General features: G+C 44.7%; 1 protein-coding gene across 2 annotated transcripts in view; it reads right to left on the reverse strand.

Annotated features, from left to right (window-relative positions):
- The window catches only part of SYT17 (synaptotagmin 17), a 91,783-nt gene extending 80,467 nt beyond the window's left edge, over positions 1–11,316 (reverse strand). Inside the window, exons 1-4 of one of the 2 annotated variants that reach the window (XM_069096031.1) lie at positions 10,404–11,316; positions 6,980–6,997; positions 6,180–6,328; positions 1,865–2,013 (exon numbers count right to left, since the gene is read on the reverse strand). In XM_069096031.1, the coding sequence (XP_068952132.1) occupies positions 1,865–2,013; positions 6,180–6,328; positions 6,980–6,997; positions 10,404–10,418 (331 nt within the window). In that variant the 5' untranslated portion in view covers positions 10,419–11,316. Of the gene's footprint in view, positions 1–1,864; positions 2,014–6,179; positions 6,329–6,979; positions 7,340–10,403 lie in introns of those variants that run through there. The other variant, XM_069096030.1, reaches the window with a different exon arrangement.
- Between the last annotated feature and the right edge of the window lie 763 nt (positions 11,317–12,079).

Genomic DNA, 12,079 nt, shown 5'->3' on the forward strand with positions numbered 1-12,079 from the left:
CCTGACTCTTCCTGACCCCATCTGGGATTTTACCTTGGCAAAGATACCAGAATGGTTTGTCATTTCTTTCTTCAGCTCATTTTAAAGATGAGGAAACTGAGGCAAACAGGATTAAGTGACTGGCCCAGGGTCATCACTTACCTAGTAAGTGTCTGAGGCTTGATTTGAACTCAGGAAGATGAGTCTTCCTGACTTCAATCCCCTTGGTCTATACACTGAGCCACCTAGCTGTGGCTCTTAAATGAGAGCCATTTAATAAATGGCTTTTTTTTATTTTTTAATTTAAAAAATTTTTTAAATTTAATTTAAATTATTTAAATAAAAATAAAAAAATGGCTCTTAAAAGACCCTTAAATGGGCCTTTACCCTGCTAAAAGAACTGAAGTCTCAGGTAGCCTAAAAGAAGAGGGATGGGGGGGGTGTCTGATCCCCACCACCTATTTCCTAAAATCATATCACATGATACACAGTCTACTGTGTTCCCATTCTATACCCTCTACGTATCTATGAGATAGGAAAATCATGAGAGAGAGCTAAGTACAGTGGAAGGATCACAGAACACCAGTGTTCAAATTACGATTCCCAACTTCACTACACAATAACAATGTGACCAAGGGAAAGTCAGATAACTTTCCTGAGTCTCAGTTTCTTCATCTGAAAATGGAATTAATAGTTACTGCACTCAACTGTCTCATGAGGTTGTTGGGAAAAAACCACTTGATATACCTTAAAGTGCTATATAAATGAAAGCTGCCATTATTACAACTGATAATCATTTGGTCAATCTAATTAAACAACTGATCAATTCAATGAGGCAGAGGAAAAAGTCAAACAAATTCATTAGATTTATAGTTGTGCAGGGTCATGTATCAATACAATCCCCCACTTTTATTTTTCAGATAAAACAACTTAGACCAGAGAGGAAAGAAGGGAGGGGGAGGGAGGAAAGAGGGCAGGAGGGAAGAGAAAGAAGAAAGGAAGAAAGGAAGGAAGGAAAGGGGAAAGGAAGGAGGGAGTGAGAATAGAAGAAAAGAGAGAGGGAAGGGGGAAAGGAGGGGGGGAAAGGGAGGGAGAAAAGAAAGAAAGGAAGGATAAAAGGAGGAATGGAAAGAAAAAGGGAAGAGGGAGGAATGAAGGAAGAAAAGAAAGAGAGAGGAACAGAAGAAGAAAGTAAAAAAGGAGGGAGGAAAGGTGGAAAGAGAGGGAAGAACAGAGGAAGGAAGGAAGGAATAAAAGAAGGAAGGAAGGAAAAAAGCACTTACTATTGCCTATTTATTAATCACCTACTACGTGCTAAGAACTTTACAAATATTCTCTTATTTGATGTTCACAACAACCCTAAATGATAGGTATTCTTTTCATCCCCATTTTACAGACAGACAGAGGTTAAGTTACTTGCCCAGGGTCACACAGTTCTGGTCTTTCTGACTCTAGGTGCAGTGCTCTAGCCCTTGCACTAGCTTCAGGTAAAGTGATTTGCCTGAGGTCACACAGCTAGTCAGGGCCATGAAGTAAAACCAATCAACTCTCTAGACACAGCTTTAGTCCCACAACAACAAACAAACAAAAATCTATTCCACTTCCATCAGCAATGGTTTCCCATAATCGAGCCCACCTAGAGTAAGCCACCAATGCCCTGTTCGGTCTTTTTCTCCCTAGTCAGTCCTTCCTACTCCAGCAGCTCTGCCTCTTTTTTATTTCTTTGGTAATAGAGATGTTCCTGAGTGAACCTGCTCTGACTATTCTCCTGGCAAGGCATTTGATGAGATTTTAAACGGATTTGCTTTGAATTTGTATAGAAGCTACAAGGAGAGGGGTTTCTCGAGCTATAATTTGCACAGAAGGTGACTGTCTAGAAGCTTACTTGAAATCCTCCGGGTAAGGCTGTACGCAGACTTAGATGTATCTGAAGATGAGCCTCTCCGATCTGGGGAATCATCCTGTGGGGTTGGAGGAGCCTCGCTGGCTGTGTGGTCTGAGTCCCCATTCTTATCTTCATTCCGGTTGCTCATCCTGGTGAAGAGGAAAAGACTTCAGGAGTAGCCCGGGAGAAACTGATCGGGTCCTCCAAGAACTACTACCTTAATTAGTTACGACTTGAGAAATTACAACGTGGAGGTGTGCTTGCTGTGATGAGAAAAATACAAATTGCTCCCTTCTCTTTAGAATTAGAATTCTAAGCTCAAAAGATGGACACAAGGTAAGAAGCATACTGTGTTTACTTCTCCTCAACCCCCACAAGGGAAGACCTAGGAAAGCCAGAGATGGAAAATATGCCATATGGCCCACCTGCAGATATTCTTCCCTTCTACCCACCTACCCTCAGTTTTTCTGGATCTTCATTGGCCCTTGGGAGGTTTGCACAGAAATAAACACAATATGGATACTACCTGCAGATACTACCTTTCTCTTATACTGGGAATGGTACAGGATTTGTAGTCCAGAGATGTGGGGTTAAAATCCTGACTCTGATATGTATTAGCTAGGTGACCATCCAAGTCAATTCATCACTCTGAGCCTTAGTCTCCCCATTTACAAAATGGAGGTAATATTCATACTGGCTCTATCACAAGGTGGTGAGAAAAGTACCCTGCAAACCTTAAGTGTATAAATATAAGTTAGGATTTCATCCAGCAGCCATTAGATTATGCTGATCTCTACATAGAACTCTGAATTTCCAACCTATAAGACCCTATCCTTTCATGAAAGACTAGTTTTCTCTATCCTTAATTTTAACTGTAATATGCTTATTTGTATATATGTTATACCTCCCCAGAAGAATGTAAGTTCTTTGAGGGTAGAGACTGTTGGGTTGTATTTTTTATTCCCAGTGCCTAAGAGTAGGTGCTTAATAAATGCTTTCTAAACTACGTAAGTGCTTAATAAATGCTTGTTGAATTACTAACTAAATTTCCCAAAGCTTTCACTAATTTCCCCAATTAATCCCAAAAGATGTAATCACAGACTTCTCTGAATTCCCTCAGTCATTACTATAAGTTGCCTTGTAATATAATTATCTGGGTACTTGTCTTATTCCTCCTCTGAGACCGTGAGCTCCTTAAAGGCAGGACCATGTCTTCCCATAAACCATAAAGCTAGAGGGCACTTTAAAGGACATCAGGTCCAACCCCTGTATTTTACAGATGAGGAACTGAGGTTAGAGAGATACAGTGGCTTGCTCATTGGTTGTAAGAATCAGAACCCAGATCTTCTTCATTCTAAGCCAGCCCTCTATCCACTGCACACAGTGCTCTATTCATTCCTCTATTCCCCCCAGAGGGCCTAACACTGGGCCTTGCCTATTAGCTGTCATTTGTTGAATATGAAACATAAATAAATGAAGCAGCAGTCTTTCCTAAGTTGGGAGAGGTTTCACCATATATCTTGAGCATGTGTCACAAGTCTTATGTTAAAATCACGCTAATGTGTCTCACACACACACACACACACACACACACATACCACCCTGGTGCCCCGCCCCGTACAGACTGGTACCTTGTTCCCATTGCTGTCGTCACAGCCTCCCATGTGGTGCTGGAGGGCAGGCATGAGAAACAGCACAGTCAGGCCTGCACACTTGACATTTCCACTCCCTGCTTGTTTAAATACATACAACTGCCTACTCAGTAAATAAATCTGGGGATGCACAAACCATAACATCATTTTAAAAACAACCCATACCTTTCCAGGAACATTTTTTAAAAATCATCACACATTTAGTTGGGCTCCAAAAATATATTAAGTGTTGATCACCCATGTGCATTTCTATCTCTTAACCATGGTTAAACTACAGGTTATTCACCAATTGTTTGTTAAAGAGAGAACAACAGAACTTCCCTGGCCAGGAAAGGTCTGGACTAAAGTCAACAACAACCAAGTCAACAAGCTCTGGGCAAAAACAGTTTCTGCCTTCAAAGAGCATACTTTCTAATGGGTGTGGGGAGAAGGGACAACATGGAAATAACTCAGTACATACAAGGTACATATAAAGTAGATAGTAGTTGGGGGAACTGGGACAGGCCTTCCTCAAAGGGTTGGATTTGAGCTGTCTTGAAGACAGCATTTATAAAGGGTTTAGTACTGCATCTGGCAGCTTGAGGTGGGGGGCTCGAAGGTGGGGGGAAGGAGTCAGGAGGTGGAGGGAGCAAGGAGAGCACAGAGAGTCTCATTTGCATAAAAAAGCTTAGCAGACAAATGCTTGTTTATCCTGTGACTTGCCCTGGCCTCAGCTCAACTCCACTATAGTCTCAGGGACATAAGCCACAAGACTGGGTCTCTCAACACCTGGGCTTTTGTCAGATTTTTCGTTTTTTAGCAGACTTGCTATGTGGCCACACACTCAGCCTCTATCTGTGGGCCATATATCTTTCTGCTTTTACCTCAAAAAATTAAGCTTGGCTGTCCACAAAAGGGACAGGAAGGAGGGAAGGCCTCTGTGCAGGGTAGGGGGCTTACAGTTTGGAAAGTTCTAGTTCCGGACATATAAAATTTTAGTCTCAACTGCCCACAGAAGCAAGACTTTTAATATGGCCCTTGGGACAGATGGGTGTTTAAAGAATCTATAGAGGGCTACAGAGAAGAAGGATGTCCTAGAAGATAGCCAGCCTCAGAATCAGGAAGGCCAGGGTTCAAGTCCCATTTTGACACCTACTGCCCTGGGCAAGTCACTTAAACTCTCATCATTCTAAGCAGATCTTTAAAGACTCTCAGTTACAGAGAAGGTGGCAAACTCTCTTGGTAAAGGGAGTTTCTTTACCAGAGTTCCCAAATGCTATTTGAACCACATTTCCAGTTCCTACCCCTACATGGGGCTACAAACCTACAAAAACCAAGCCATGATGGACAAAATGATTGCATTGTCTACTTCAGAAAGTTGTTAGAAAACACTCTGTAAACCAAATAACATTACATACATGTGATTTTCATAATTACTTTTAAAAGTAGCAAGTTCATCTACACAATAATAGTTGACATTTACATAGCACTTTTTGTTGTTTACAAAGCATTTTACATGCATTTTCTTATTGGATCCTCCAAGTGACCCAACTAGGTAGTTGTTATTGTTATTACCTCCATTCTACAGATGAAAAATCAAGACTCAGAGTGGTTAAGTGGTTAAGTGATGTGCCCAGAGTCACATAACTAAGAAATTTAAACCCAGTTCTTCTTTCTTTCAAGACTGGCAATCTGTCCTATACCATGATGGCTTTCAAGTGCATGATTAAGGGATTCCTACCCCTACCTCTCCTCCCTGATCTGATGGTTGGCTGAGTCAAACAGAGCATCTATGAACCCTCTAGCTTTGCTACCAGCCCACCCTAGCCCTCTGACCACATTCCCAGTCTAGCCATGGGGAGGTGGATAGACACGTGGATCAGAAAATTCAAAACCACTTTCCAAAAATATCTTAGTAGCTGACAGATGGAGATATGTTGTATGCAGGCGCAGGAGGAGAACGAATTGGAAATAAAATGAAAGACGCTGAAGAGACCATAAACAGCGTTTATGGTAGGTTTCAGGCTGGAAGTGCTTGTCTCTGTCACCCTATTTCTGATGCAGTTAGAGCTTGGGCTGGAGAAAATGTGAGCATCCCAGGGGCTACCTGTACTGCTTACCTGTGTAAGTAGTATTAGGACTATAAACTCCTTACAGAATGTGATTGTTTACAGTCCTTTGCTGCTTGGAACTCACTTGACCAAAAATTCCTATACTTTGAGCATTAAAACCTCCTTAGAGGTCCATGTTTCTCTGGGTCTAAAATGGGCTGAGGATCACAGGTTTAGAGCTAGAAGGAACCTTAGAAGCCAGCTCCCACCCCAATTTATAGATGACAAAACTGAGGCCCAGAGAGTTTAAATACCTAAGATCACACAGGTACTAATACAGGATCTATATAAACTCATATCCAAAGTCAATGCTGTTTACACTCAGTCTCACCAACATGCCAAACACCAGGAAGGGTAGAATACAAGGTAACAGCATCATGACAAGATTTTCATTAGCCTCTTGAGAGTATTATTCTTCCTTTTGAGGGTCCCTGACCCTTTCAGGCAAGGGAGAACATATCCCAGAACTATTTCCAATAATGCTTAAAAATATCACATACACACACACTTACTGTCATATACACCAAGTACTATGCCATGTGAAACTGAGGAAGACAGGGCAACTCCACTTACAACCAGGGTGGAGTCTGGGCAGGGAAAGGTCCCAAGATTTCAACTTCATCTTCACTGGACTGGCAGCAGCTACACTCGTAACACTTTTGACAGCAGTGGCGACAGGTCCATCTACACAGCAGCAGATCAGAGATTCTAGAAAGAAAGCCCTGAGGACATGTGGGAAGAGATGGGGGAAGGGGGGGAAGGAGATAAGAAAAAAAAACCCACTAATATTAACACCAGTCAATCATTGATGTCGATCACTGAAGAGAAATAATGACATTCAGGAGGTTTCTCCCTGCTGCCGAACACTTGGAACAAAATGTTTTCCCACTTCTATTTACCAACTGCAAGCAGCATGACAGCAAACAGAATCTTACTGAAGCCATTAAGAGAGAGAGAGAAAAAAAAAGCCATTGCAGGTATTTTCTTTTGTAGTTTATTTCATTGCTTTCTTTGATGTGTGGGTGGTTTACACAACATTGTGCGAAACAGACAATATGTTTCTGAAGCTAAATGCATATTATTTTATCTTTAAAAAAAGCAAAAAACAAAAATACCGATTCCAATGACATGACAGTGATTTAAAAGGAGTATTAAATGGCAGGGGTGGGGGAAGAACCCCTTCATGTAAACTATTTACTCTGGATGGGGTCCTCTCTCTCAAGCTGCCTTTTGCAAGAACATCTCTAATTGCGTAGTTATCAATGTCTGTTTAATATTCTCTCTCTACCTAGTATAGTAGATAAAACTCCCAAATGAAAGACAACCCCTTCTTGATTAGAAACCAGACAGAATGAATCATCCAATTAACTCACCTCATTTAATGGCTCCAACTGTCCTTTTAGGTATCCATTATGAAGCAAGGGATGGGGGTGGGGTGGGAGAAGAAAACGAAAGAGACAGACCAGTTTAGCAATGCTCAGACAACTCAAAAATCCCCACACCTTTCTACTTACCATCTCGGGGCACAGAATGGAACTTCCTAACAAGGGGTTGCTATGTCCAGGGCTGCAGCTCCCCTCATGACAAACCACATCTAATAAATAAATGGGAAACTTTAGCCTTTCAATTGGATTTGCACCGTATGGTGTATGAATCAGAGCGGGTGGATAGATAGTTGAGCTATCCAATACAGCCACACTTTGGGGAAAATAGCAAACCTTCCTATACAGAAATATCCAAGAAGCCAACCAAAATGTATCATTAGCTCACGTAGCAGGCAAACATATCCTGGAGGCCATTTGGTTCCCCATCCTCCCAGAGGCCTAGCCTTCCAACTTTGGCTTCTAAGGTAGAGATGGTAGGAAGTTTAATCTTTCTGACATATTAAAAAAAAATAAACAGCCCAAAAGGAAACCAGCTTCTGTGGAGCTCAAACTCATGATATATTTTCCCCTCCTCTCCACAATCCTCTGCCTCAGAGATGCCCAAAGCAATGCCTTCTTAGCCTCTTCTCCCCTACCCTATTGGCTCTCTAACTGTACCCATTAGACAGGGGAGAAAATAAGCAGCAGCCTGGGAATGGTTTTAATGGGACCAAGTTTGGCAGGAAGGGGAAGAATGAATGAGATCTGTAATAAGTCTGGTTTCCCAGAGCCAGTTCAGCCTGGCTCCTAAGCTGGACATTGAGTTTATCAGAGTTGTTAGGAGGAAGACCAAACTATATCTGAAGGTGGGTGGCAGCACAGAAAGGGGTAGCATCAAGATGTATGCATTCAAATCCTTTGAAACCTACTGCCTGTGTTACCCTTGTCAAGTCACTTCCTTTCTTTAGGCCTGTTTCTTCATCCATAAAATGAAGGCACTAGATGACCTCAAAAATACCTTCTGAAATTAGATTTATTGTTATAAACAGAAACAGAAACTTACTCTGAGTAAGTTTAACAAACATCACTATGTTTAAGAGTTGGGCACAGGGACAGACTTCTTGAATTTCAGTATTTTACATCAATGATTGACACCAGCGATTGACTGATGGTAATATGGGGGGGAGGGCTCTGCCTCTCTACCTAAGAAATAGGGGCGAGGATAGGGGATATTTAGAATACTTTCTAAAGACTTCATGAAGTTGTTGTGAGGATCAAATGTAATAATGTATGTGAAAGCACTTTGAAAAGCGTAAGGCACTAAGACAAAAAGTAAGCTACTATGTCCTATCCTTATTTTTAACTATCATGGGAAAACTCCCTATTGATGCTACAATATTCAGGGAAATAATGAGACAAAAAAGACACATATAAACCTATGGGGAATACACATCTGTAAACATAAGTTTGGTTTCCTAAATTCCTCACAATGAAACACCTTCCCCTGACCATGTTTTCTAGGTACAAAATGAATGTTTTGGTAACAGGGAAGTCAAAGATTATGAATGAAATGTATGAGGAGAGGTTCCAACCAAACTTCAAATATATTTGCTATGGGTTTCTCCAAGAAGAACCTACAGTTCATATCTAAGTGTGGTCAAAGAAAGAAGATTCATTCAAAGCCAGAAAATGCTGCCTGAGGAGTGGTATGGAACCTATGGAAAAGAAAGGGGATAAAGAATGTTCCGAAGGGAAACTAGACATTTTAAAGGAAAAGGAGCAGCCTGGGGACCTCCAAAGACCCTACAGGTGCTTAATAAATGTTTGTTGTTGTTAATTATGATAATGGAGATGAGGAGACTGAACTGAAAAGGGACTTGAGACATTGTAAATGTGAAGAAGCCTAGGGGGGCTGGGGAAGGAAAAAAAGATTGACCACAGATGTGAAATCTGTGAAATAAGGTCAAATGTCAAGGACAGTACATCAGCAGGAAAAATCTAAGGTTGAACTCCAATGGGTTCATGGCTAGGGACAGGAGAACTGGGCACAGAACAACTGATGGATGTGGAGATTTTATGCAAACCTTAAAATGCCAGATTTAGAGACGATACAGAAAAAAAAGAGAACTAGGCTAGATCAAGAAAACTGTTAAAAGAGTCTTAACAAATAACTGACTCTATGACCTTGGGAAAGTGGCTCAGCTTCTCTGGGTCTCAGTTTCCTCTATTGTAGTTCTTCACTGTAATATTCTATAGTTCTCTGCATTCATCAGAATGCTAGAAAGCTTTAGGCACCCTCCTGACCTTGGGGCTTACCTGAAGCCCTAATTCAGCACTCTTGGGGATAAAGTCCCCTTGAACCAAGCATGGGCCCTTTAAAAGGCCTGATTTGAAATCATCTCAGTCAAAGGCCATCTGTCAGGTCTCCTAACCTTCTTACCTCACTGTAACCTCCTTTCGGAAGATTTCCCTGATAGTTCTCCCCTTGATTACTACCACACAATACACTGTCCTTCCTCCCCACCCTACATTTCATGTCCAACCAGCAAATCATTTTCGTCTCTCCAGCCCTCCTTTAGCAGTCAAGCCTAGGGGGAAGGAGATGTCCTTGTCCCTCTAGCCAAACAGCTGCATGTCTCCGCTCGGGCAGCCAAAGAGCCGTAACCTCGGTAACAGCAGCTGGCCGACCCGCCGGCTAGACCCAGGCAGTTCTCCTTCAGAACCCCACCCCTTCCTCCCCTTTCTCCCTTGTCCCCCACCCCCACCCCAGGCTCCTATTGCGGCCTCGGGGAGAGGATACCCCTTTCCCACTGCTCCACAGCTGGAGCTTAGAACTCGCAGCTGCTCCCACTGCTGGAGGCTAAAGACAAGGCAAGGCACATACTCGAGAGGTCCTGTGGGCGCCAGGAGCTTTCCTGCCCCGCCCATATCGCACCACGCCCCACCCCAGGCCAGTCTCACCCAGACTGGACAAACCCACAGTCTCCTTGCAATAACCAGGGCCTCTCACCCTCAACTATCCTTCTCATCCCTATATTATTCCACATCCCCCCTCCACCCAGTCCTGCGTTCCCACTGCCGGTGCACGTCTGCTTTGCCCCAGCCTCAGCCGCTGTAGGTCTCAACCACAGCGCTCCTGGCCAGCTCAAGAGCCCGCGCAAACAGGTTGCCTCTTTGAAACCTTTTTATCCCCAAACTGCCACTGTCTCTCCCTTTTTCCCTCCTCCCCTGTTCTTTTGGCAAGTTTCTTGTGCGTGAGGCTGAGCGCCAGCCCCACAGCAACGGATAAGCCAGCAGGGTGCAGCTGGCCAGCTCAGGGCTAGCTGTCCCGGTCCTCTTCGAGTCGACCCCATGCTTCCTCCGCTGCTGCCAGCGCCATCCCCACCCCAGCTCTGGCCCCGGCCCGGACACGTCCCTCCTGCCACAGCCCTACCTGTATATACGCCATTTTCACTTGCTCTCACTCCAGCCCGGGCATGGCGCTGCTACATCCACTTTGCCCTCCACAACAAGGGAGGTGAAGAAAGGAAAAGGGGGAGGAAAAAAACCAACCCAATCGCCCCAGACGTGACTTGCTTGGCTGATCATTGGCGCCCATGCCCTCCGCTCAGCTGGCCGCCCCGTCTCTTCCTCTTCATGGTCCTGCCCCCGGGCTCTCGGACCTGGGTGGGCGCCTTATAGGCGGAGAGAGAGCCAGAGGAGGGGGCCCGCCTGACCTGCGCCCCAGCAGCACCCTACTCCCTCCTCTCTTTCCCCCGCCCCCCAGGCGGTTCTGCCTTCTTCCTTTCCCTGCGTTCTGGTCTCGGCCGCCAGCGGCGCCAGGAGCATCAGGCGCCTTCTAGCCTCTGGCTCCCGCCTCACCCTGGCTCCGCGATGCTCCCAGCCAGCCAGCGCAAAGGCCCCTGAGCTTGGGCACACTGCCGGCACCTGGTAACTGAGCCCAGGGCAGCCCTGGTGTCGGGAAGGACCCAAGTTCAAGGGTCCACAGCCAGTCTCGTCTTAAGACAGAAGGATCAGAACTTCGGGATGGGGAGAGGAAGAGAGGACGGAGAGGTAATAGCCCGGGCGGGGGCCCGAGGGGGAGGTTTAGTGATGCGTAGGATAGTGTCGCTCTGTCCTAGGAGCCTGCACCTGTCGCGGAGCGTAACAGAAACCCAGACTCGAAGTTGCCGCCTAAGAATCGTCTAAGTGATATTTAGGGGTTGTGACCCAAGATGATGAATTAGCTTAGTCCCCCTTTCCCTGACCTGGGGATAAAAAGTTTCGTCTCCTCTGTAGTGTCTGAAGGACCCAAGAGGGTTGATATAAGAACTGCGAGGCGCTAATGCGCCAGGTGGCGTGGAGAAGGCACCAAGAGGAAAGCCTCAGAGCAGCAGTGAAGGGAGGAACCAAAAGTCCAAAGGGGAGAGGAAAGGGTGTGGGCCACGCAGGGGCCCCAAAGTGGCTGGCGCTCCCCAAGTCCTCAAGAGTTGGTGTTCCCAGGGCGCAACAGGTTGGGCGCAAAGAGGTCCAACAGCGCCACCCAGCGGGCGCAACGCTACACTGCTTCAGAAAGGAGCGGCCAACCTTTCAGCCTGAGCCGCCACAGTGTGAATGATTTGAAGTTGCAAAGTAACCTAGGCCGATTGTGCCTCGGAGGAGCCATAGGCAGCTTGGAAAAGGATGGTGAGGGCTGGTAGATATTTGAAAGGTGGGTCAAGGTGAGGCGGTGTAGAAGCTGACCACAGCAAAAATTGTGGCAAAAGCCGAGGGTGCCCACAGTGCCAATTCTAGCCCTCCCTTCCTCCCATTAAATATATGTATGTACACGTGTGTATCTCAGCCAGATGTTACAGTGTCTGAAATCTCGTCATTAGCAATTTAGTTTGTTTATTTATTTTGGATTCAAGATTGGTCTCACCCAATAGCTCTTTTAAACTACACCTAATGCAAAGTCACTAACATCCTAAATTAGCTTTCCCAAACTAATTTCTTCACAAACCACTTTGGTGCTTGAAATATATTGATGAAACCCATAAATGCTGTTCCAGAAGTGCTGGGGGCATGGAATTCCCTCTCTCTCTCCCTGTAAAGTGGATGGGCATAGAGAAAATTGAGTCTGTTTTTATT

The sequence above is a fragment of the Petaurus breviceps genome, unplaced genomic scaffold (genome assembly GCF_028583685.1).
Source record: "Petaurus breviceps papuanus isolate PSGF00001 unplaced genomic scaffold, PetGlider_PUasm1.0 229, whole genome shotgun sequence".
Classification (NCBI taxonomy): domain Eukaryota; kingdom Metazoa; phylum Chordata; class Mammalia; order Diprotodontia; family Petauridae; genus Petaurus; species Petaurus breviceps.